Below are 26,117 nucleotides of genomic sequence, written 5' to 3' on the forward strand. Positions count from 1 at the left end.
AATAGCTAATAGGCAGCCAATGCAGGTTCTTCAGGACAGGTGTAATATATGCACAACCAGGAATTCATTTCAGCACCCTGGACGCCTGATGGCAGTCCCACATAGCATGCATGACAGTAATCCAATTGTGACTCATGACGTTACCAGGCACCAGGGTTTTTTTCCAGCCGGAACTCAGTTCTGGCACCTCTCAGGTGGGCGCCGTTGCATTCTAAGAGAATGTGGGAGGTGTTCATGGTAAGTTTTGGCACCTCTTTTTCAAGAAAAATAGCACTGCCAGGCACAAACCAGTGTCTAAGCCAGGCTTCCTCAACCTCGGCCCTCCAGATGTTTTGAGACTACAATTCCCATCATCCCTGACCACTGGTCCTGCTAGCTAGGGATCATGGGAGTTGTAGGCCAAAAACATCTGGAGGGCTGAGGTTGAGGAAGCCTGGTCTAAACTATCCCTAGCATAGCACACAGCTGAAGAGATAAGGACTACTTACTACACTGAGTGCTACTGTTTTTAATAAATACTTTAATAAAGTATCCACAATTACTTACTGGTGACTGCAGCACCCACAAGACAAACAATCGTGTTGCAGAGTAGCTTAAATGTCTCCAAATTGCTACTTGGTTTGCAGTGCATGTTGCTCCTGTTACATTTTAATCCATGTTTCACTTGAAACCATGTTTCACTGACTAAACAAATGAGTGACAGGAATGAATTTATACACGAGAAATTGCTACAGTATATAACAGCCTGTTCTTACATCACTCTGCACATTAAAATATAAGAGTTTTCCCCTTTTCAAAGAGGTGGTGTTAATTTCTAGTGAGTTCAATTGTTTTATAGACTGATGCTATGCTCCTCCCTCCAGGAGCATAGAAAACAACAAAAAATTCCTTCCTCTCGTATTCCTAGTCATTAATGCCTCCAGCAGCCATGCCACTATCTTCTGACCCTACCTGCATTTTCATTTCCATTGTCCATGTATGAAATTTTTATCTCAGGCACACTGACTTTATTCCCAGATATTGCACCATTTGACAGCATTCTATAACTTCCCACACAACATTTAGAACCCTATCCACATCTACTCAGATGGAAGCCACACTGCGTTCAATGAGTCTTACTCCCAGCATGTACAGGATTGAAGCCTAAAGAACATTATATGATATCTCAGGAAGCCAGCCAATGGCCGTAGAGAGTTTGCCAAATGAGAGATTACAGACAGTGGCTAAGGAGAATTTGCTGAGTGAAAGGTAACAGCCAGTTTTTCATTTTTTCCACATTTAGGAATATTTTAGTATTTGGTACAATATTTTTAGGAATTAATTAATTTGTGCCCCAAAGGTACACCTGAAAGTTTAGCATGTTCTTAGTTTTGCATTTAACGCTAATCTGGATATCCAGAAAGAAATCCCCACAAAGATAAGGTGCAAACGGTGGCATTAGCCATCATCAATTTCTCACCTGTGTGCACTTTGCTTCCTCCTCTCACAAAGCAATTACTGTCTGCATCAGAATTATTTTTATAATAGCTTCTTTCTGGCAATGCCATATTGGCAATTTGATTTTCCATCTTGCAAGAATTAGGGGCAGTATGAATCAAATTATTCATAGATTACTTAACAGTTATCTAAGATTAATGTAAGTTGGTTATGTCTTATATGTTCTTTGTCTGCATTTAGCCATGTAATGGATTTTTACCAATCCCTACAAATCCTCTTGGGCGGGGAGGGAAATAGATCCTATTTCAGACTGATGCAATTCCTCACTAATCTTTGCTAGAGTTATACACTGCAGTTTTGTATTGTATGCTAATAGATGAGGAGCTATTACATAACAATACGTGGATGGTATGGGTTGTGTTAGAAACGAATGGAAACGTAGGAGTTTTTTGAGCGATCACGGCGGCAGCATCACTTGACCACAGTAGTTCACAACCACCTTATTTTGTACCATTTTGACAGCCTCATAAATTAATCTGTTAAAGTGGGCCTGTAGAACCTGTGTCTCAAAAGGTACGCCTAAAGGAAATGCCCTAGCATTTGGGAATAACAAAAGTTCCTTTAGAAACACAATTTACAAAGATTCATAATCAGAATGTAGACACCCTATATATAGAAATGAGCAAACCAGTGATATTTTAGGGAGCAGGCTAGCAGGTGGGGTCCATTACTTACATCATAGGAGCCTACACAACACAAAACATTGTTGCTGTATGTAGGTTTTATTTGATTTGTTTGCTATCTTGTATTTCATAGGAGCCAACACAACACAAAACACTGTTGCTGTATGTAGGTTTTATTTTATTGGTTTTTTATATTGTACTTTGGAAATGTACATCCAGGTGTGTTTTTTTCCTTTAAATTTTTTGGGGGGCCACTCTCTTGGGGCCCTAAGCTATAGCTTGTTTAGCTTATACGTAAATCCGGCACCGCCTGTGATGGGTTAGTTGAAGCTGCGTGAAATGAATAAGGGGGAAATATTTGGAGTTCATAAGAACGGGGTGGAAACAGCTAGCAAGCATCCAGAGGGGGAGAGAAGAGCCGAAAAAGGAGGAGACGTTTCCCCCCCCCTTTCCTGCCCTCCCCCCACCCTGCCTGGATGTTTTGTGCGTTTTCTGTGTACCATCCTTCAAACACCCTCATCCCACCTAAGGGGGAGGAGATGCCGGGAAGGGGGAAAGGGACGCAAAGCAGGCTGGGAGATGGAGGGAGCCAGGGGTGGGCCTGGCCTGCATTGCGCGGGCCTCCCTCTCCCTGGCGGCGCCGAGGGAGGCCTCCACCTCCTCCTCCCGGCGCTTCCCGGCAGCTTGAGGGTTGCTATGGCGACCGCGGCCTAGCGGCCTGCTTGTTACCCTTCGGCCTCGGCATAAAGGAAGCTCGCGGCGAGAGGGGCAGGAGGAGGAGGGAGGTCGCCCCGCTCTGGCACTGGGCGGCCTTCACAGTCCCCGGGAAGAAGTCGGTGAGGAAGTGGGGGGCTGGCTGGCTGGCTGCTGGGGGCCTTTTAAGCGGGAAGAGAGGAAGGTTTGGGGAGAGAGACATGGGGAAAGGCGACTTTCAGGTTCTGTGCGGGGAAAACTGCTTTTTAACTCCACAGAACTCAGGAGCCGCCTTCGTTCTGAGCGCAAAGCCGCATTAAAAACGACGACGGGAGAGAAAAGGTCCTAGAATCAGAACCGTAAGAGGGACCGACGAGGGTCATCTAGTCCAACCCCTGCCAGACAGGAATATTTTGCCCGGCGTGGGGCTCGAACCCACGATCCTGGGATGCAAAAGTCTCAGAAATAGGAAAAGGGCGCGCGGGGGGGGGGGGGAGAGATTGCCGACTTCCCGGCTCCTTCTTTGTCACCGTGTGGACCCTTAATGCAACTGCTAGTTTTTGTTGTTGGTTGGTTCTTCCCGTTATTATCTAAGCCCCAGCGCGGGGGGCGTTTCACACGTTGCACGTGACCATCCAGGGAAATCGCAGGTGTATTGTCACGTGTGATGATGGCACGAGGGTTTGTGTGCATTTTGACACGTGTATGTAGGGGATGCACAGGCTGGTGGGCAGTTTTCTTTTTGGGGCCAGGGTACTTTGAGCATTAGAACCAATTTCTCCCCTTGATTTCTTCAAAGGGAAGAGATGTTGTTAGTGTTCAGAACCCCACTGCTGCAAGTATTGCCACTCTCATCAGTCCCCTTTCCCCATCCTCTCGTACACTTATTTTTTTTTATTCTTAAGATAATACTTTGTCATCCTGTTACCTATGCTGATTTAAATGTGGATTTTACTGTCTTTTATTTTCATTTGATGTAGCTTTCTGTTTGATGTTCTAAGATAGGAGGTTAACCATTGAGAGATTATTTTTATTTTAGTTTTATTGTTATCTTTGGAAATACAAAGAACAATGCTCTAATGGGGCTACTGCCCAAGTTGTGTAAAGAAAGAAGTTACTCCTTTTGGTCTGGAAAGCTGATTGTCTGAACAGACAGTATAAAGTATTCAGGTGGTTGATTTACCTGCATTATATACTTCTGTTACAGCACATTGCGGGGGGAGTTGTTGGTACCTTCCAATTTTTCTATATATATATAAAAAATCTGTTATTTTTCAGCTTATTGCTTACCTTTGGATGATGAGTGTGTAGGTTTCTGGTTTAGGCCAAGTGGTTTCTCATCAAATGGAGGAAAAGTGGACTTCCTCAGAAACTGATGGTGCTGGTGGTGATAATGCAGAAAACAAAAGGAGAGGTGATTCTGATTCTGGTTCATCAAGTCGTATCTGCCAGGCTCTTGACAAGCTTGAATCTAATTCTACAATCTCTCTGGATCTGAGTAGAAAAGATCTACAGCATCTAACGGATGACATATACAAGTTACTTAACCTTAGAGTAAGTTTCTCATACATAATAAAAGTTGTTAAAATATCCAATCAGTAAAGAGTAGCTCAGTTATAAAGTATAAAAACTTAACAGTGTTCTTGTGTACAAATTAGAAGTATAATTTCATTATTCCAATATACTTTCTTGAATAATTCTAAAGTTTTACATATTTTTGAGTATTTCTAAGGAATTAATAACACATGAATTATACACCAAGCAATCGTTGCATATTCGTGTGTGTGTGTGTGTGTGTGCATAATATATATATTTGTCTTAGCATTTGCATCTGGAAGGAAATGTCCTGTCCATAGTTCCTGAGGATTTCTTTCAGAATGTGCCAAACCTTGTTTGGCTCGATCTGCGTTACAACAAAATTCAAGAGCTTCCCCCTGGAATTGGATGCCACAAGTAAGTCTTCTGCCCTTTTACTTGTTTATCATTCTTTAAATTATTCTGTATGTTGAACAATACATACCCATTATGAAATTAAGTACTATTCCATTTCTCCTAAATTGACATCAGAAACTATAGTATAAGAAATAGATTTAACACGGTTGGTTGTAGGCCAAACTACATGTTACATTAGTCACTTTTTTTAAAAAAAGTGTGCTTAAATTGGTCACTTTTTTGTTTTGAACAGTGGTGTAGAAACTCTGGCCCAGAGACCTAGCTGGTCCGGCACAGGTCTCATTTTGCTTGCAACAACACTCGCCTGGCTCACACCTGACATAAGTGATGTCAGATGTCGGACAACTATGGATATGGCTACAAATGCACAATTGCAAGGTTAAAACCACCACAGTAGAGATTTTCCCATCCAAATGGAACACATTTTCCTTTGCAGACATATGTAGGAAGCGATTTGAATCCAAACTGCTTCCTCAAAATGAATTTCAAAGAAGCAGCCTGTGATCGCTAAGTAACAGCAAGCCTCTTTGAAGGTACATTCCCAGTGTCAAGATGTACTGAAATTGAGGCAATAACTGGCTATATATTGCCAATGGATCCCTTAACCATGTTGTTTGGTTATATAAATGTACTAGCAGAAGATAAGGAATTGGTCCTGCATCTGTTAACTGTTTGTGACATAACTATTTGTTATAATAGTTAGAATTTTAAAAAGACACCAACTTTGGAACAATGGATTATTAAAGTTTGGGATATTGTATGTATGCATAAGTTTATATAAAAATAATATAATAAAATAATAATAAATAATAAATAATAAATAATAAATAAATAAATAATAAATAAATAATAAAATAATAAATAAATAATAAATAAATAATAATAAATAAATAATAAAATAATAAATAATAAATAATAAAATAATAAAAGTCAAATGGGAAAATGAAGTGCATTTATTGGTGTAACAAGCTTCAAGATAATGTAGACCCATTTGTTTTGCTTGGAACTTAATGCATTTGCATGCTTCGCCAGTTTATGGAATGGAACTCTGTAGTTTGCTTTTATATACCCATTTTTTGTCTTTCCCTCCATCCTTTATATATTATACTGACTATAAATAAACTGAAAAGTCACTAAATGAATTGACTGAGGCCCAAAAACCTTAAAAAATATATTGCTTATTTGGAAGTATCTGTCCTAAAATGACATGGCTAAAAGTATTTTGAAACTGGTCATCTATCTAATCAAGTTTAAACATTGTCTGATATAGAAATGCTGCTCCATTGCAGCACCTGCATCCATTATCTGATGAACCCAAGTGAAGTGACCTAACTTCTGAAGGACGTGACATTTTTCTATTTTTTGACACTAACCATAAGATCCCTTTTGGAATCCACCTGTATAATTCTGTTTCTTTGAAATAGTTCTACCTCCACTGTCAGAGGCAGTATGCCTCTGAATACCATTTGCTGTGAACTGCAGGTGTGCAGAGGACCGTTGTGCTCATGTTCAGCTTGCAGACTTCCCATAGGCATCTGGCTGGTCACTGCAAGAACTGGATGCTGGACTAGATAGGCCATTGGCCTGATCCAGCAGCCTTGTCTTGTTATTTCTGTGAAAGGCTCATAAAATAAGAGAATTAACAATTTTTGACATTTTCATTTAGATTTATTTTATATTTACATTTTGTTTTCTTCTTTATTGCAAAGGCAGTTGAAAACGCTGCTGTTAGAAAGAAATCCTATTAAAAGATTGCCTGTTGAGCTTGGTAAGTACTCCTCTCTCCCCAGTAAATGCTTAAGGGAACCTAGTAATTTTTAGTAATTTACATTTATTGTACATGCTCTCTTGAATAGTAAGGAACTTTGGACAGATTTCACCACGGCACAATGCACCTATGTAGAGGCACAGTGTGACATGACCACAATTTAATTAATATATAATAGCAACAGATCTGACATAAATGATTGTTAGGACCAAGACTAATCTGATTCAGAATTCTGTAATAGTTCCTCAGAGGTTGACTGGGAAACTCTTATTTCCTTTACTGGTTGGGATCATCAGGAGGAGGTTGGATCTAAGCTTTTTTTTACCCGCACTAGTACAGTGGTACCTTGGTTCTCAAACGCCTTGGTACTCAAACAACTTGGATCCCAAACACTGCAAACCCGGCAGTAAGTGTTCCGGTTTGCGAACTTTTTTGGAAGCTGAACATGCTCTGTTTTGAGTGTTACGCTTCCAGGTTGAGTGCCACACTTCTGTTTTGAGTGTTACGCTGAGGTCTGTCTGTTTTTGCTATTTATTTTGCGTTTTTGTGGCTCTTTTTTGTTTTGTTTTTGTGACTGTGTGGAGCCCAGTTCAGCTACTGATTGATTGATTGTGTGACTGCAGTACATTGTTTATTGCTTTCATTTTATGGATCAATGGTCTTGCTAGATAGTAAAATTCATTTTAAATTGCTGTTTTAGGGGTTGTTTTTAAAAGTTTGGCATGGATTAATCCGTTTTGCATTACTTTCTATGGGAAAGTGTGCCTTGGTTTTGGAATGCTTTGGTTTTGGAACGGATTTCTGGAACAGATTAAGTTTGAGAACCAAGGTACCACTGTAATGGCAAATCCCAGAATAGGGAAAGCTGAAGCATCAGTCTTTCAACATTGATAGTGTTGGTTACAACAGCCCTTTAAAGTAGCCCCAGCCTTGCAATAGTAATCATGGGGGGAGGGGAACTGAGGAAGAGTAGAGTATGATAACCCAGTACTGTTAACCAGCCTCTTTGTGTATTGGGTTGTGTATTGTTTTTTGTTTTAGAATATTGCAGTTGCAGGAGCTGTTATGTTAATTGTAGCAGCAAGACAGTGGGGAGAGGTGACTCATATGTTTCCCGCTTAAGGGACAGATATAGGGTGATTCATGGGGATGGGCTGTTGCCACTAGTAAAACACTTAAATGAGTATATTCAAGTTAAAGGTTCAGATCCTTTAATGAGCAGCTTTTTGACCTGTTTTATGACCATTGCTACCATCATTATGAGGTATACACAATTAACCACAACAAATGATGTTAGAATACACTGCTTGCTTTTTAACAATTTAATCTTGAAATTATCCAAGCATGGGCATCCGGGCATGGGTTGATGAAAATATTAAATCTCTTTTAACCCAGCTGCCCTGCCATCTGAAACAAAGCCCGATCTTGCTCAGAATGTATGCTAGGGTCTTTAGTGGGGCACTCGGCATTACTCATATTTCTCAACCATAATAGCACTACTTGCAGTATGGATTTACTGCTGATGCGTTTGCATTTGTATGGTAATTTTTCTAATGGTCACATACTTGGAATTTATTTTAATTTTCTTTTTATTTTATTTTATTTTTTAAAGCAATTTATTAGGTTTTACAATAAAAATAAACATAGTAAGCAATATAACATTGATCTTAACATATTTTCACATTTTCTTTGGACTTCCTCACATCTCCCGCTCCCACTTTCATCGTTATAACATTTTGTCAGCAATTTATCATCTTGTTTAAGTTCTTATATCCCTTCTATATTTCATAATCTTATAATTCTCAGAGGGAGCTAAATTTCACAGTTTTACTTATTTTCTTAAAAACTTCTAAATTTAGTGGTGCTCAGTTATTTTGATCTAGCATCTTATTTAGCATTCACTCAAATTACAATACTTTTGTAAATAGTTCTTAAATTTCTTCCAGTCCTCCTCAATCCTCTCTTCTCCCAGGTCACGGATTCTGCCGGTCATTTCAGCCAGTTCCATGTAGTCTATCAGTTGTATCTGCCATTCTTCCAGTGTGGGTAGATCTTGAGTTTTCCAATGTTTTGCGAGAAGTATCCTTGCTGCTGTTGTTGCATACATAAAAAATGTCTGGTCCTTCTTTGCCACCCCTTGGCCGACAATACCCAAAAGGAAAGCCTCTGGTTTCTTAGTGAAGGTATATTTGAATACCTTTTTCAGTTCATTATAAATCATTTCCCAGAACGCCTTCACTTTAGGGCAAGTCCACCAGAGGTGGAAGAACGTTCCCTCACACTCTTTGCATTTCCAACACTTATTATCAGACAGGTGGTAAATTTTGGCAAGTTTGACTGGGGTCATATACCATCTATAAATCATTTTCATTACATTTTCTTTCAGAGCGTTACATGCAGTAAATTTCAATCCATTACTCCACAACCTCTCCCAGTCCTCAAACATGATATTATGCCCAATGTCCTGTGCCCACCTTATCATAGCCGATTTAACCGTTTCGTCTTGTGTATTCCATTTCAACAGCAAGTTATACATCCTTGAAAGTACCTTAATCTTTGGTTCTAACAATTCTGTTTCTAATTTCGATTTCTCCACCTGGAACCCTAGTTTCTTATCATTTTTAAAAACTTCTTTAATCTGAGCGTAATGTAACCAATCTCGCACTTTGTCTTTCATTTTCTCCAAACTCTGCAATTTCCAATTGTCTCCATCCTTTTCTAGTATTTCCCAATATTTTGGCCATTTAGCCTCCATATTGGGTCTTTTTCGGGCCTTGGCTTCCAAAGGTGAAAGCCACCTTGGTGTTTTATTTTCCAGCAAGTCTTTATATTTTGTCCAGACATTAAACAATGATTTTCTGACAATATGGTTCTTAAAGGCCTTGTTTGCTTTAACCTTGTCATACCATAAATATGCATGCCATCCAAAAGCATTGTTAAACCCTTCCAAATCTAACACATCAGTGTCCTCAAGAAGTAGCCAGTCTTTTAGCCAGCAGAACGCTGCGGCTTCATAATACAACTTTAAGTCTGGCAGGGCAAAGCCCCCTCTTTGTTTTGCATCGGTTAATATCTTAAACTTAATTCTGGGCTTTTTGCCCTGCCAGACAAACTTAGAAATGTCTCTCTGCCACTTCTGAAAGCACTCCGTTTTGTCCAAAACCTGAAGTGTTTGAAATAAAAACAACATCCTTGGCAATACATTCATCTTGATAGCAGCAATTCGGCCTAACAAAGAAAGTTTCAATTTTGACCAACTATCTAAGTCTCTCTTAATTTCTGTCCAGCATTTTTCATAATTGTCCTTAAATAGACTTAGATTTTTTGCTGTTATGTTTACCCCTAGGTATTTTACTTTTTTAACCACATTAAGTTCCGTCTCATTCTGAAACCGTTCTGACTCTGTATCAGTCAAATTTTTCCCCAAAACCTTAGTTTTCTGTTTATTTAGTTTAAATCCAGCCACCCGACCAAAGTCATTAATCAGTTGTAATACTCTTTTCGTACTGGGCTCTGGCTTCTGCAAGGTCAAAACCAGGTCATCTGCAAAAGCTTTTAATTTATATTGTTTCTGACCGACCTGAATTCCTTCCACCAACCGATCCCCTCTAATCATGTTCAATAGCACTTCCAGAACCGAAATAAATAACAAAGGGGAAATAGGGCAACCTTGTCGTGTCCCTTTTTCAATTTTAAACTCTTCTGTAACCACATTATTAACTATCAGTTTAGCTTTCTGTTCTGAATATATCGCCTCAATCCCATTCTCAAAACCCCGTCCCACTCCCATCTCTCTTAAATTTCCCATCATAAATTTCCAGGAGATATTGTCAAAGGCCTTCTCCGCGTCTATAAAAATTAAAACTGCTTTTGTATTTATGTCTGTTTGCAAAAGTTCCAAAATGTCAATAATGTTCCTTGTATTAGCAAACAGATGTCTTCCTGGGAGAAAGCCGGCCTGGTCCTTATGAATTACTTCATTTAAAACTTTTTTAAATCTATTTGCCAAAATGTCTGCAAATATTTTGTAATCCACATTTAAAAGAGAGATGGGACGGTAGTTCTTAAGTTGTGTCTTTTCAGCTTCCGACTTTGGTATTAATGTGATGAACGCTTCCTTCCACGACTCCGGTGCCCTCTTCCCCTCCATAATTTCATTGCTGACCTCCATCAAAGGTTGTATCAAATAGTCTTTTAATGTCTTATAGTACTTGGAGGTCAGCCCATCTGGTCCTGGAGATTTGCCAAGTTGCATGTTCTGGATGGCTTGTTCGATCTCCTGTTGTGTTATTTTAGAATTCAGGATTGTCCTATTTTCTTGTGACAATTTAGATAGTCCGTTTTTTGCCAAAAATTGTTTAATCTCAATATCATCTTGCGGCCCTTGGGTGTATAATTTTTTGAAATATCTCTGGAAACACTTTCTAATGTCCACTGGATTCTGGATGTTTTTTCCATCAACCTCTAAGTTCGTAACAGTATTTAATCTTTGTCTTCTCTTCAACTGCCAAGCTAGCAGTTTTCCACATTTATTCGCCGACTCAAACGTTTTTTGTTTCATTAATTTAACCTTCCATTCAATTTAGAATATTGCGTTTGATAAAGTTTAATTTCTCTCAGAGTTGGCTGTGACTTCGGATTCACTCTTAATTTCTTCTCTAATTCTTTTATTTTATCCAAGATCTTATCTTTTTTCTCATTTTGTGTTCTTTTCTTTACTGCATTCTGTTGTATCAAGAATCCCCTCATTACAGCTTTGCTTGCGTCCCAGATTATTCTTTTTTCCACCATATTATTCATGTTTATCTCAAAATAGTCCTTCAAAACTTTTTGGGCCTTCTTGGTAATTTCCTGATCTCTAAACAAATTGTCATTCATCTTCCATCTAAAGGATCCAGTTGGTAATAGTGTCATATCCATCTTTACTGCATTATGGTCGGAGCAGGTCTTTGGGCAGATTTCCACTTTTCTGACCTTAGGTGCCAGGCCTCTAGAAATCCATATTTGGTCGATTCTTGTCCAGGTCAGTTGGGCTTCAGAAAAGAATGTTCCCTCTCTTCCTAGTGGGTTCTTTATCCTCCAAATGTCAATCAAATCCATGTTGTCAGTCATTTCAAAAAAGGTTTTAGGTAGTCTGCCGTCTTTTGTAACATTTTGACTTTGTGACTTGTCCATGTTAGTTGATACGACCCCATTCATATCTCCCATCATTATGATGTTGTTGTAGTCCAGATAGTCCAGCATTGTCTCCTGCAACTTCTTGTAAAATTCCGATTTCCCTTCATTAGGTGCATATATTCCTAATATCAGCAGTTTCTCTCCTTGATATTGTATCTCAATAGCCAAAATTCTTCCATGTTCATCTTTAAATAGGAATTTAGGTGACAGGCTCTCTTTTGCATATATCACCACGCCTCTCTTCTTAACTTTGTCCGACGATACAAATTCCTGGCCCAATCTTTTATTTATTAACACTTTTCTGTGGAGCCTCGTCACATGTGTTTCTTGTAAACAAATAATGTCCAATTGTTCTTTTTTCAATATATGAAATATTTTCTTCCTTTTTTCCGGAATGTTACAACCATTAATATTCCAGCTCAAGAGTTGCAGAGACATCCTGAATTATCTGGTTATTTTTCAAGGGGTGGTATCTTGTTCTCAGGATCTTCAGGTTCCACAGGTGCTGATGTTGGTACTGGCGTTGCCTCAGGCCCAGAAGGTAGTTCAATTCCTTTTTGAAGGTCCTCTCCGTATGTAGACAGGAATTTGTCTCTCTCTTCCAGTGTTCTTACTTTAACCTTTCTCCCTCTAAAGGTAAAAGATATTCCTTGGGGAAATTCCCACCTGAATGGGATTGCGTTGCTCCTTAGTAGTTTAACAAGTTCAGAATAGGCGGCTCTAAGATCCAGCAGTAGTCTTGGGATATCTTTATAGATTTCAATTCTTCTATCCAAAACCTCCAGTGATTTTACGAAATGTAGTCCCAAGATCTTATCCCTTTCCTCCTTTGATCTCAATGTTATCAGACAGTCTCTGGGCCTCTCCTTCTTTATGAATCTTCCAAGTCTGAAAGCTGACACAATTTTAAAGTCCTTTTCTTCCAAATTCCAGAACTTGGAGAATTCTTTGGTCAAAAACTCAGTTAGATGTCCTTCTTCTGCCTCTTGTAGTGATCTAATCCTTAAGTTGTTCTCACGATTTCGCAGTTCTATCATGGAGAGATAAATCTGATGTTCCCCAACTTGTTTAGTGAGTGGTCTTACCTCTTGCTCTAAATTTTCTAATTTTTGTCTGGTGTCCTCAGCCAATTTCCGATTTTCTGCTGAGGCCTCCGTTAACTGTCCAATTGCTTGTGCATTCTGTACCACTTGTGTAGTTAATTTATTTAGACATTCTGTGTTTTTGTCAATCTTTGCTGATTGCGCATCTACTTTCTTGTCCAAAGCTTCCAATTTTTCAAAAATTTTGTCTAGAACAGAAACAGATGCTCCTGAGGCCATATCTTCCAATTGTAACTGCTCTGCTTCGCCCTCTCCCTCCACTTCTGAGGGCAAAGTAGGTACAGATGATCTACGTGTCTGTGAGGCTGAGGTTAGAGTTGTTAAAGTTGTTTGTTTAGCTCTCCCTCTTTTTCTTGTGCCACTCATTCCAACGTTATCTGTCAGTCAAGGTCACACTGAGTTATTCCCATGGGAATGGAAAGGTCCAGAGCAAGCAAACAACAAGGGAATCGAAAGTAAAATGTGCATGTAAAGTCACTGTTTTAATCCAATCCTCTAGAGGGAGCTTAAAATGTCTTTCAGAGTCTAATTTAATGTCCAAGAACCTTCAAATACAAATGTTTAGCAGAGTTTATAAATGGTCACTTTGTTACAGGCAGTGCTTATTTATCTCCAAAAAGAATGTTTCAAATTTAAAAGGTCTCAATACCCTCAGATTGTTTCAAGTTCCAATATACAGTATCCAAATCTGCAGTACTGACAGCTCCCTTAGTGCTCAGGCAGCTCCTGACTCTGGGTTTCACCTTCTAATTTGTAATCCAATGAAAGGAGGAAAGTCAAGTGCAAGTAAAAATCCCAAATCTTTAGCTTAAAGTCTTTACTTTAAGATGCAAGTTCAATAGATGCTTAGATCTGTAAAAGTTAAGGTCTCTTTCTTTCAGCCTCCACTCCTCCAGCCGATTGCTTTTTTCAAGTTCAATGGCTGCGGAAGACGGACTTCCTGCTTCCACGTCTCTCCGCTTTCAGCCAAGTTCAAGCCAATTTAAATTTTCCTTTTAAAGTCTCTAAATTCAAGTGACTCAGTCTTTTTACTCACAAGTTAGTTGCTTTTCGTCCGAATCCGTAATTTAGCAGGAAAAGGGATCAGCGCTCACCGACAGTAGCAGCGCGGCTTCACTCCTCAGGCTGTGAAACAGCTCTCAGCGCCGCAACCCCCCTCCGCGCTCCGGAGCCCCTTACGGGGTTCCTTCTGCGCTTGGAGGGTCGCTCAAGGCGCCCACCGAGCCTCAGGACCCCAGGCTCTTGCCGCCTGGGGTTTTCCAGAATGGGTCTCCGCTTCGCCGTAGCGGACGACCCGTTGCCTGGGGAGCCTCCTCTCCCGTTCAGAAGAGGACCGCCATTGCCGTTCGCGCCGCCCCCGGAAGTCTTTTAATTTTCTTTTTAAAATAGCATGAAATTAAATATGTGTTAGAAAGAGCACGAACTCCTCTCTTTGCTGGTACTTCTTGTTTTTTAACGGACAAGCTACCACCCAGGCAGGGGCGCGGGTGGCGCTGTGGGTTAAACCACAGAGCCAAGGACTTGCTGATCAGAAGGTCAGCAGTTCGAATCCCCGCGACGGGGTGAGCTCCCGTTGCTTGGTCCCTGCTCCTGCCAACCTAGCAGTTTGAAAGCACGTCAAAGTGCAAGTAGATTAATAGGTACCGCTCCGGTGGGAAGGTAAACAATGTTTCCGTGCGCTGCTCTGGTTCGCCAGAAGCAGCTTAGTCATGCTGGCCACATGACCCGGAAGCTGTACGCTGGCTCCCTCGGCCAATAAAGCAAGATGAGCGCCACAACCCCAGAGTCGGCCACGACTGGACCTAATGGTCAGGGGTCCCTTTACCTTTACTGCGCTAACACTCTGAATTTCTCAGTTATTTTCTCTGAACAACTACTTCTCTCACAGGGAAGATGAGAAACTGCTTCAAGAGGAGCCAGTAAGTCTCTTCAGCAATGAACCAGGCAGTCCCTTCTACATTGTCTGTCTTTAGAGTCACACACATACAAAGGAAGACCAAAGTGTAGCTTCGAAACAAACCAGGAAGTACCTTCTAAATTGTCTGCAGAGCGGACTTCTTGGGTGATTCTGAAGCTGTTTTAGGGTTTTCTCAATTTGTGTGTGTCTCTGAATTTCTCCATAACACTTGTCAATCACAGCTCTGACCTGATTTGTTGGCTGAAACAAAGGAGCACTTCTAATGGTGTCTGCATGTTTTGCTTTGTAACTTTAATTCTATTATGAAAGTATATTGGGGGCTTAGACTAAACTCTCCTACCCCACCAGCAGCAGAAGCAGGGACAGAATGATTTGACCTGATCTGAACGCAGTGATGTCACTCCAGCGGCGTAGTGTGGGTTGTCAGCACCCGGGGCAAGGCAAGTAATTTGCGCCCCCTAACCCGGGGCAAGGCAAGTAATTTGCGCCCCCTAACCTGGGGCAAGGCAAGTAATTTGCGCCCCCTAACCCCTAACCTGCCGCCGCTGCCAGCTTCTTCTTGCTGCTGCCTGGTCTGGTCTGGTGTGGTTCTCTCCCGCGCTCAGCGCTGCGCTGGGCGGCCGCTGCACTGTCCCTCCCCCAGATAGTCCCTCGCTCTCTCTCCGCACCGCACGCCTGGCACCCACCCCCTCCACAGTGGGCGGTGACCCAGCGGCTCGGATCGGATTTGCACAGCCAGCACTGCAGTGAGAGAGAGTGAGTGAGCCAGGTAGGGGCAGAGAGCTGCGAGTGCGAGCGCGCCCCCCCCCAGATGTTGCGCCCGGTGCGGCCGGCCCCCCTGCACCCCCCACGCTACGCCACTGTGTCACTCCACAGCTTTGACAGGGGCTCAGAATCCAATGGAACCCAGGAAAGCTTAGCCCCTCCCCAATTCTGAATGCCCTGTTTTAGGGCCTTCTACCGGCTGTTGGTGGTGGGTCTCATGCCAACAGCACACCCACACATTCAGCAGGTGGAGGGGGGCAGTTCTGTATCAGTGAAGTGCCACCTGAAACCAGTTTAGCTGTCAGAACTGGACCAACAATACCCTTGATCAGTGTTTTTTTTCTAAAAAAAATGTTTAGGGGTACTCTCATTTTCCTACTCATATTAAAATACTGGCCCTCAATGAGGCCAAACTTAGGGGTTGTTTAGGGGTATGTTTAGGGGTATTCATACTCCCACGTACCCCCGGAAAAAAAGCACTGCCCTTGCTCAATCCAACCTGACAAAGGGGGGGTGTTGATTGCTCTGCAACTGTTTTTTTTTAATGAAGGCTCAATCAAGGCCTCCTACTAGTTCTGGGTCCAGTATAGTGGCACCCCCTATATCACCTTTTTAGCGGTGTAGAACCACACCAGTTAAACATGAACTGCATCCTGGAGCAACTTAAGCCACTCATGTGTTATGTAGCATCCATATTCCTGAAAGCCAATTATATGTTGGGCTCTGTGAGAACATAATGGACATATCCCTGGTGGGTCAACTGTCAAAAGATGCTTGAAAGTTTGATCCCCTCCCTCTGCTTGTTACAATTTGCCAAATATGGACCCTCCTGATCCAAAGTATGTCATATTTCAGCACACAATAATGTTTCTAATGTATAAACTTCACTGTATATTTCTTTAAGGAATATCTTACATTATTGCTGTATAGTAGTCATGGATATTACGTGGAAAGAAATCTATACATTGTTCATCCTCCTACAATGGGGATTTTGTGCACTTTGAGAGTCATGATAAAATCACAGCCTTGTATCCTCTTAAGAAAGCATTCCTTACCATATGACATAGGAGGGCTGTAGATGTGTGTGTGCAGGCAAGCAGAGATTTTTTACATTACACAGAATTTCCCATATGAGTGGGTGAGGAGAGCTTAGGAAAAGAAGAAGACAAAGAGGAACAGAAAATCCACACTGGGAACAGCAAGACTACCATTCTTATTACAGCTAAAATTTCTAGAGGACCATCCTCTAGAGGAAGTTTGTTTTACAGCGTTCATAATGGCTTTTAATTGCTGGCAATTTAGAATAAGGCAAACAATCTATAACAATATTTGTCTTCCAGAACTGGTTTCATGGAAAGAATTTATGTGCAAATATGCTGCATAATGCAGTCATGAATAAAGTATAGACTCATACAGAATACTAAGTATTGCACTCTCAGAAAGTAAGGCTGAAAAAGAAAGAATGATGTTCATTCAAGCTGTGAATGGACTTTTAAAAATATCATTTTCGAGGCAGTGAGAAAAATCTGTTATTGACTGCTATCAGGATCTTGACACTTTTCATATTGTTCTCCCCAAACTGATGTTAGCTCTGTTTACCTGAAAATAGGCAGTTGTTTTGTGTAAAAAATATTTCTTACCAAACAGTGTATTCATATGAATAGAATTTCTATTTTCCAAAAAGTATTATTATAGGTTTTTACCCTGCAGCAGTGCAAACATATCTATTTCTATGATCTGACTATGGAGATTTTTATGCATTATGTTTGTTCATCTATCCTTGTAAATAAGCACACAAAAAATACTAGCTACAAAAAAGTTTACTGTTTTTCTGGGGGCTGGAAGAGGGCTTATTTAGTTGCATGCGTCCTCCAGCTGCCTGCCGATTTCTGTGCTGGGTGAGATTGAGGGGCTGAATTTCTGCTGTAGATGTAGTATTGTTTTTAGTGTTTGAAGATTTTGTGATATTTTAAATTGATAAAACTACATTTTTATTTGGTTGTTAGCAGCCTTGAGCTTTTAATAAGGAAGGGTGATTTGTAAAGGTTTTAAGTAAAATACATAATTAAAGCTGGGTATAAGTAAGACATCCCACATTTCTGCTAGCGGTAAGGGAAGTTCCTGCCCTCCAGTAGAAGCACTTGAGGATAGGGGGAAGGTTGATGGGTGGTCTGGACCATACCTGCCAAAGCACTACATTGGGTGTGGATGCCCTATCCCCAATTTTGTTACTTTTGTCCTTTTGTTACCTAAGCACTTAGTGCATACCAATTGCACACACAGGTGAATGACTTTGGGGCAGCATGACTGCATTATGTTGCTTGTTGTCTACAACCTCCCTATCTCCCTTATCAGCTTCTGTGCAGAATAGTATTCTTTTAGTGATTAGGCTGCCAGTGATGTCTCTGCCTATCTTATGTCAAAATAAAGTTGTGGCCTTCTTTGGAATTATATGCTGGCATTTTAGATTATGAACCTTTAAGACAGGAAGCTTTTTACCATTTGTTTTACAGTACTTTTTATTTGCTCCTAGTATGGAGGATATGGTGCTATAAATCTAAGTAAATAGATTATCTTTTTTTTTTTTTTATAGAAATTTATTGGGTTTTACAATAGCAATACACATAATAAACAATGTAACATATATCTTGACATAATTTCACATTTTCTTTGGACTTCCTCACATCTCCCGCTCCCACTTTCATCGTTATAGCATTTTGTCAGCAATTTATTATCTTATTTGCAATCTTATATCCCTTCTATGTTTCATAATCTTCTACTTCTCAAAAAGAGTTATATTTTCTCAATCTCACTTATTTTCTTAAAGTCATCTAAGTTTAGTGGTGCTCAGTTATATTGATCTAGCATCCTGTTTAGCATTCACTCAAATTGCAATGTTTTTGTAAATAGTTCTTAAATTTCTTCCAATCCTCCTCAGTCCTCTCTTCTCCCAGGTCTCGAATTCTGCCGGTCATCTCGGCCAGTTCCATGTAGTCTATCAGTTGCATCTGCCATTCTTCCAGTGTGGGTAGATCTTGAGCTTTCCAATGCTTTGCGAGTAGTATCCTTGCTGCTGTTGTTGCATACATAAAAAATGTCTGGTCCTTCTTTACCACCCCTTGGCCGACAATACCCAAAAGAAAGGCCTCTGGTTTCTTAGTGAAGGTATATTTAAATACCTTTTTCAGTTCATTATAAATCATTTCCCAGAACGCCTTCACTTTAGGGCAAGTCCACCAGAGGTGGAAGAATGTTCCTTCACACTCTTTACATTTCCAACACTTATTGTCAGTCAGGTGGTAAATTTTTGCAAGTTTGACTGGGGTCATATACCATCTATATATCATTTTCATTACATTTTCTTTCAAAGCGTTACATGCAGTAAATTTCAATCCAGTACTCCACAACCTTTCCCAGTCCTCAAACATAATGTTATGCCCAATGTCCTGCGCCCACCTTATCATAGCCGATTTAACCATTTCGTCTTGTGTGTTCCATTTTAACAGCAAGTTATACATCCTTGAAAGTACCTTACTCTTAGGTTCTAACAATTCTGTTTCTATTTTCGATTTCTCCACCTGGAACCCTAATTTCTTGTCATTTTTAAAAACTTCTTTAATCTGAGCGTAATGTAACCAATCTCGCACTTTATCCTTCATTTTCTCCAAACTCTGCAGTTTCCAATTGTCTCCATCTTTTTCTAGAATTTCCCAATATTTTGGCCATTTGGCCTCCATATTGGGTCTTTTTCGGGCCTTAGCTTCCAAAGGTGAAAGCCACCTTGGGGTTTTATTTTCCAGCAAGTCTTTATATTTTGTCCAGACATTAAACAGTGATTTTCTGACAATATGGTTCTTAAAGGCCTTATTTGCTTTAACCTTGTCATACCACAAATATGCATGCCATCCAAAAGCATTGTTAAACCCTTCCAAATCCAACACATCAGTGTCTTCAAGAAGTAGCCAGTCTCTTAGCCAGCAGAACGCTGCGGCTTCATAATACAACTTTAAGTCTGGCAGGGCAAAGCCCCCTCTTTGTTTTGCATCAGTTAATATCTTAAACTTAATTCTGGGCTTTTTGCCCTGCCAGACAAACTTAGAAATATCTCTCTGCCACTTCTGAAAGCACTCCGTCTTGTCCAAAACCTGAAGTGTTTGAAATAAAAACAACATCCTTGGCAATACATTCATCTTGATAGCAGCAATTCGGCCTAACAAAGAGAGTTTCAATTTTGACCAACTATCTAAGTCTCTCTTAATTTCTACCCAACATTTTTCATAATTATCCTTAAATAGACTTAGGTTTTTTGCTGTTATGTTTACCCCTAGGTATTTTACTTTTTTAACCACATTAAGTTCCGTCTCATTCTGAAACCGTTCTGACTCTGTATCAGTCAAAATTTTTCCCAAAACCTTAGTTTTCTGTTTATTTAATTTAAATCCAGCCACCCGACCAAAGTCATTAATCAGTTGTAATACTCTTTTCGTACTAGGCTCTGGCTTCTGCAGGGTCAAAACCAGGTCATCTGCAAAAGCTTTTAATTTGTATTGTTTCTGTCCGACCTGAATTCCTTCCACCAACCGATCCCCTCTAATCATGTTCAATAGCACTTCCAGAACCGAAATGAATAACAAAGGGGAGATAGGGCAACCTTGTCGTGTCCCTTTTTCAATTTTGAACTCTTCTGTAACCACATTATTAACTATCAATTTAGCTTTCTGTTCTGAATATATCGCCTCAATCCCATTCTCAAAACCCCGTCCCACTCCCATCTCTTTTAAATTTCCCATCATAAATTTCCAGGAGATATTGTCAAAGGCCTTCTCCGCATCTATAAAAATTAAAACTGCTTTTGTATTTATATCTGTTTGCTAAAGTTCCAAAATGTCAATAATGTTCCTTGTATTAGCAAACAAATGTCTACCTGGGAGAAAGCCAGCCTGGTCCTTATGGATTACTTCATTTAAAACTTTTTTAAATCTACTTGCCAAAATGTCTGCAAATATTTTGTAATCCACATTTAGAAGGGAGATGGGATGGTAGTTCTTAAGTTGTGTCTTTTCAGCTTCCGACTTTGGTATTAATGTGATAAACGCTTCCTTCCACGACTCCGGTGCCCTATTCCCCTCCATAATTTCATTGCTGACCTCCATCAAAGGTTGTATCAAATAGTCTTTTAATGTCTTATAGTACTTGGAGGTCAGCCCATCTGGCCCTGGAGATTTGCCAAGTTGCATGTTCTGAATGGCTTGTTCAATCTCCTGTCGTGTTATTTTAGAATTCAGGATTGTCCTATTTTCTTGTGACAATTTGGATAGTCCATTTTTTGCCAAAAATTGTTTAATCTCAACTTCGTCTTGCGGCCCTTGGGTGTATAGTTTTTTGAAGTATCTCTGGAAACACTTTCTGATGTCCACTGGATTCTGAATGTTTTTTCCTTCAATCTCTAAGTTTGTAACCGTATTTAATCTTTGTCTTCTCTTCAACTGCCAAGCTAGCAGTTTTCCACATTTATTCGCCGACTCAAACGTTTTTTGTTTCATTAGTTTAACCTTCCATTCGATTTCCTGGTTTATCAGTTTAGAATATTGTGTTTGATAAAGTTTAATTTCTCTCAGAGTTGGCTGTGACTTCGGATTCACTCTTAACTTCTTCTCTAATTCTTTTATTTTATCCAAGATCTTATCTTTTTTCTCATTTTGTGTTCTTTTCTTTACTGCATTCTGTTGTATCAAGAATCCCCTCATTACAGCTTTACTTGCGTCCCAGACGATTCTTTTTTCCACCGTAGTATTCATATTTATCTCAAAGTAATCCTTCAAAACTTTTTGGGCCTTCTTGGTAATTTCCTGATCTCTGAACAAATTGTCATTCATCTTCCATCTAAAGGATCCAGTTGGTAGTAGTGTCATATCCATCTTTACTGCATTATGGTCGGAACAGGTCTTTGGGCAGATTTCCACTTTTCTGACCTTAGGTGCCAGGCCTCTAGAAATCCATATTTGGTCGATTCTTGTCCAGGTCAGTTGGGCTTCAGAAAAGAATGTTCCCTCTCTTCCTAGTGGGTTCTTTGTCCTCCAGATGTCAATCAAATCCATATTGTCTGTCATTTCAAAAAAGGTTTTAGGTAGTCTGCCGTCTTTTGTAACATTTTGACTTTGTGACTTGTCCATGTTAGTTGATACGACCCCATTCATATCTCCCATCATTATGATGTTGTTGTAGTCCAGATAATCCAGCATTGTCTCCTGCAGCTTCTTGTAAAATTCCGATTTCCCTTCATTAGGTGCATAAATTCCTAATATCAACAATTTCTCTCCTTGATGTTGTATCTCAATTGCCAAAATTCTTCCATGTTCATCTTTAAATAAAAATTTAGGTGACAGGCTCTCTTTCGCATATATCACCACACCTCTCTTCTTAACTTTGTCCGACGATACAAATTCCTGGCCCAGTCTTTTATTTATTAACACTTTTCTGTGGAGCCTCGTCACATGTGTTTCTTGTAAACAAATAATGTCCAATTGTTCTTTTTTTAATATATGAAATATTTTCTTCCTTTTTTCCGGAATGTTACAACCATTAATATTCCAACTCAACAGTTGCAGAGACATCCTGAATTGATCTGGTTATTTCTCCAGGGGTGGTATCTTCACTGGATCTTCAGGTTCCCCAGGTGCTGGTGTTGGTACTGGCGTTGCCCCAGGCCCAGAAGGTAGTTCAATTCCTTTTTGAAGGTCCTCTCCGTGTGTAGACAGAAATTTGTCTCTCTCTTCCAATGTTCTGATTTTGACCTTTCTCCCTCTAAAGGTAAAAGATATTCCTTGGGGGAATTCCCACCTAAATGGAATTGCGTTGCTCCTTAGTAATTTGGCAAGTTCAGAGTAGGCGGCTCTAAGATCCAACAGTTGTCTTGGAATATCTTTGTAAATTTCAATTCTTCTGTCCAGAACCTCCAGTGACTTTCCGTAGTGTAGGCCCAAAATCTTGTCCCTTTCCTCCTTTGATCTCAATGTTATCAAACAGTCTCTGGGCCTCTCCTTCTTTGTAAATCTTACAAGTCTGAAAGCTGACACAATTTTGAAGTCCTTTTCCTCCAAATTCCAGAACTTGGAGAATTCTTTGGTCAAAAACTCAGCTAGATTTCCTTCTTCTGCCTCTTGTAACGATCTAATCCTCAAATTATTCTCACGATTTTGCAGTTCTATCATAGAAAGATAAATCTGATGTTCCCCAACTTGTTTGGTGAGTGGTCTTACCTCTTGTTCTAAATTTTCTAATTTTTGTCTGGTATCCTCAGCCAATTTCCGATTTTCTGCTGTGGCCTCCGTTAACTGTCCAATTGCCTGTGTGTTCTGTGCCACTTGTATAGTTAATTTATTTAGGCATTCTGTATTTTTGTCAATCTTTGCTGATTGCTCATCTGCTTTCTTGTCCAAAGCTTCCAATTTTTCAAAAATTTTGTCTAAAACAGAAGCAGATGCTCCTGAGGCCATATCTTCCAATTGTAACTGCTCTATTTCACCCTCTCCCTCTTTTGCCTGTGACGAGGCAACTTCTTCTACTTCTACTTCTGAGGGCAAAGTAGGTACAGATGATCTGCGTGTCTGCGAGGCTGAGGTTAGAGTTGTCAAAGTTGTTTGTCTAACTCTTCCTCTTCTTCTTGTGCCACTCATTCCAACGTTATCTATCAGTCAAGGTCACACTGAGTTATTCCCATGGGAATAGAAAGGCCCAGAGCAAGCAAACAGCAAGGGAATCGAAAGTAAATGTAAAGTCACTGTTTTAATCCAATCCTCTAGAGGGAGCTTAAAATGTCTTTCAGAGTCTAATTTAGTATCCAGGAACCTTCAGATACAAATATTTAGCAGAGTTGATAAATAATCACTTTGTTACAAACAGTGCTTACTTGTCTCCAAAAAGAATGTTTCAAATTAGAAGGTCTCAATACCCTCAGATTGTTGCAAGTTCCAATATACAATATCCAAATCTGCAGTACTGACAGCTCAGTCTCTCAAAGCTCAGGCAGCTCCGGACCCTGGGTTTCACCTTTTGATTGTAATCCAATAAAAGGAGGAAAGTCAAATGCAAATAATAATTCCAAATCTTTAACTTAGGATCTTTACTTTAGATTGCAGGTTCAGTGGATGCTTAGATCTGTAAAGTTTACATCCCAATGTGCAAAGGTGTGTGCATGCAAAAGACCCATGTGCACCACTGGAATTTGCTCTAGAGAAGGAGGAAAGAGTTTAAGATATTCTGCAGCCTTTGCAGAATCTCTCACATTGCGGTTTGTTGGCTTAAAAAGCAAGTTATTTTTGGACTTCAGGGGGGGTTCATACTTTCTCTCCCCCCCTCCATTTAATGCTTTATTGAGTTTCATAAATAACAAAAACAAACTTATATAAACAAAAAACGATCTTATGTAAATAATCTTATATAAATATACAGATAAAAATTGATTCAATCTTATACAATCTCTTTTGTTCAACATTCTTACTAAAGTGTAATAGACTTCCCATCAACTCCCAATGTATTTACCATTTCTAATATCGAGTGTACTTATAATTATTACCTTCATCTATTCATATTTTCTAATACATTCTTGCCACATATCGTTCAATTTTTCCTTATTTCTTTGTTATTATTTTACATGGGGGTCACTCAAATGCAGCCATAGATGTCACACCGCTGTTATGTTTTTGTAAATATATCTTAAACGTGTCCCATTTTTGAATAAATGATACTTTCTCAATAAGACAACTGAAGACTTCAGAATTGTGGCCTGGGTCTCTTGTTTTCTAAGGAATCTACCCTGTCTGATTAAAAGCAAAGTGTTAACTGTAGCTTTGCTATACTGTATTCAGTTTTGGCTTAAAGCTTTTAAAAACATGTTTAGATCACACATTATCACACTTTGCTCAGTAGAAGTTGGTATTTACAATATTTCCAATTCTGTGAAGGAACAGGAGACTACATTCTGTCTTTGAGACTGTCATGGTATTTAACTTGTTCTTTGTGTTTGTATATGAGAATTGACTCCACACTTTCAGGCAATACAAAATTAGGTCATACCATCTGCCCTCATGACAAACATACTGCTGATCTGGGATCCTTCCATAGTGCCTAAAAGCGTCTTAAAATAATATGTAAGGGTAGCATTACAAACATTTTAACCTCATTTCTGGGAAATCACAGAGTAGTTTGATTGCAATTGGTATGAAATAAGAGGCATGTATTTTCCAAAAGCCCAAGAATTGCCCCATGTCATTTTTTGGTTTTGGCTTCAAACAGTTGAATGAGTCGTCTTTTTTGTGCTCTCTGAAAGTACTGTTAAGATCTATTAAACTGTGTATTTGGAAGCTATATGTAGCTCTTGTGTTTTTCAAATGTCTAGCTCGCGGGTAATCGAGAAAGCAGCCACCTGAGATTTCCATTTGTCAGCCACCTCTTTATATCTCCTTCCCAGGCCCATGCTCACAGATCTAGAGGTTTGACAGGAAAAGCTGATACAGCCTGGGCAGAAAATAGACCCGAGCCCAACAGTAGCAATAGAACTATCTGTGGGACCTATCAGTAGGAAGTCTCCACTGATTATGTATTAGATTGAGGGGGGAAAGAAAAGGCAGCTACTTAACAGGGGGCTGAGAAAAGTGAGAGCAGGGCGGGAATAAGATCTGGAGAATGCTTTGGGGCAGAAAGGAGAAAGGGCAGCAGAGTCTGTGTTGGTACAAGGTGGTGAACCTGCAGCCCATGGACCACATACACTTACTGGTAGCAAAGAGGGAAAACAGTGTGAAAGGGAAAAGCTCAGAGGGAGAAAAGGGTGTGCAAGTGAGAGAGAATGTGTGCCTTGTCCTGGTCTTGCCACTTTTGGCTCTGGCTCCACCTATCCCTAACATGCAGCTTTTCTCCCTCAATGTTTAAATTACATGGGAGGGGAAAGTGTTCCTCAACAGCAAGATGATTCTGCACCCCTGGTACAGTAGTGTTGTAGAAGGAGAAGCTGCTGCTGAAGCATTACATTATCGAGTGCATAAATATGTTTGTGTTTGTCTTTAACCCCCTAGGAATGTTGACCATCTCTGAATAAAATGTGTCACAAAAACGTTACGTGGCAGTGGGTGGAATTCAACTATTGGAATTAATAGACGTAACTTATTCATGTTCATTGATTTCAGTGGGTCTGCTCTAGGTAGACCTAGTGTTGAATTCCACCCACTGCATTGAATGTTCCCAAATGACTGGTGGTGGTCAACTTAAACCATTTTTTTCTTTTTTGGCAGGTAACATAAGTTCACTTACAGCTTTGAATCTCAGGCATTGTCCCCTAGAATTTCCTCCTCTTGAGGTGATACAGAAGGGCCTGCCAGCCATTCTATCCTTCCTTCAAAGGATGAGTGGTGAGAACCTTGACTATAGAGAACCTGTTACTCCAGGTATAGTAACTTTAATATGCTTTTTTTAAAGAAAAGATGTGTCTGCCTAGAGAAAAATAAATAGATAAGAACTGTTCTTTCTACATATATAGTTCAGGGGTCAGGTTGTGAAGTCATAAATGTGAAGTTAATTATTGCATTTTATGGCATAAGGTTAAAAGTTTATTTTTAGTCTGTTTT

At 39.9% G+C, this 26,117-nt stretch overlaps 1 protein-coding gene across 7 annotated transcripts in view; it reads left to right on the forward strand.

Moving 5' to 3' along the window:
- Positions 1-2,732: 2,732 nt before the first annotated feature.
- The window catches only part of LRRC27 (leucine rich repeat containing 27), a 49,402-nt gene continuing 26,017 nt past the window's right edge, over positions 2,733-26,117 (forward strand). Inside the window, exons 1-6 of one of the 7 annotated variants that reach the window (XM_081007199.1) lie at positions 2,735-2,956; positions 3,092-3,172; positions 4,092-4,367; positions 4,636-4,766; positions 6,476-6,534; positions 25,785-25,937. In XM_081007199.1, the coding sequence (XP_080863325.1) occupies positions 4,158-4,367; positions 4,636-4,766; positions 6,476-6,534; positions 25,785-25,937 (553 nt within the window). In that variant the 5' untranslated portion in view covers positions 2,735-2,956; positions 3,092-3,172; positions 4,092-4,157. Of the gene's footprint in view, positions 2,957-3,091; positions 3,173-4,091; positions 4,368-4,635; positions 4,767-6,475; positions 6,535-25,784; positions 25,938-26,117 lie in introns of all 7 variants that reach the window. The other 6 variants (XM_081007200.1, XM_081007203.1, XM_081007201.1 and 3 more) reach the window with 6 other exon arrangements.

Source organism: Podarcis pityusensis (assembly GCF_964106645.2).
Source record: "Podarcis pityusensis genome assembly, chromosome: 5".
NCBI classification, from domain to species: Eukaryota; Metazoa; Chordata; class Lepidosauria; order Squamata; family Lacertidae; genus Podarcis; species Podarcis pityusensis.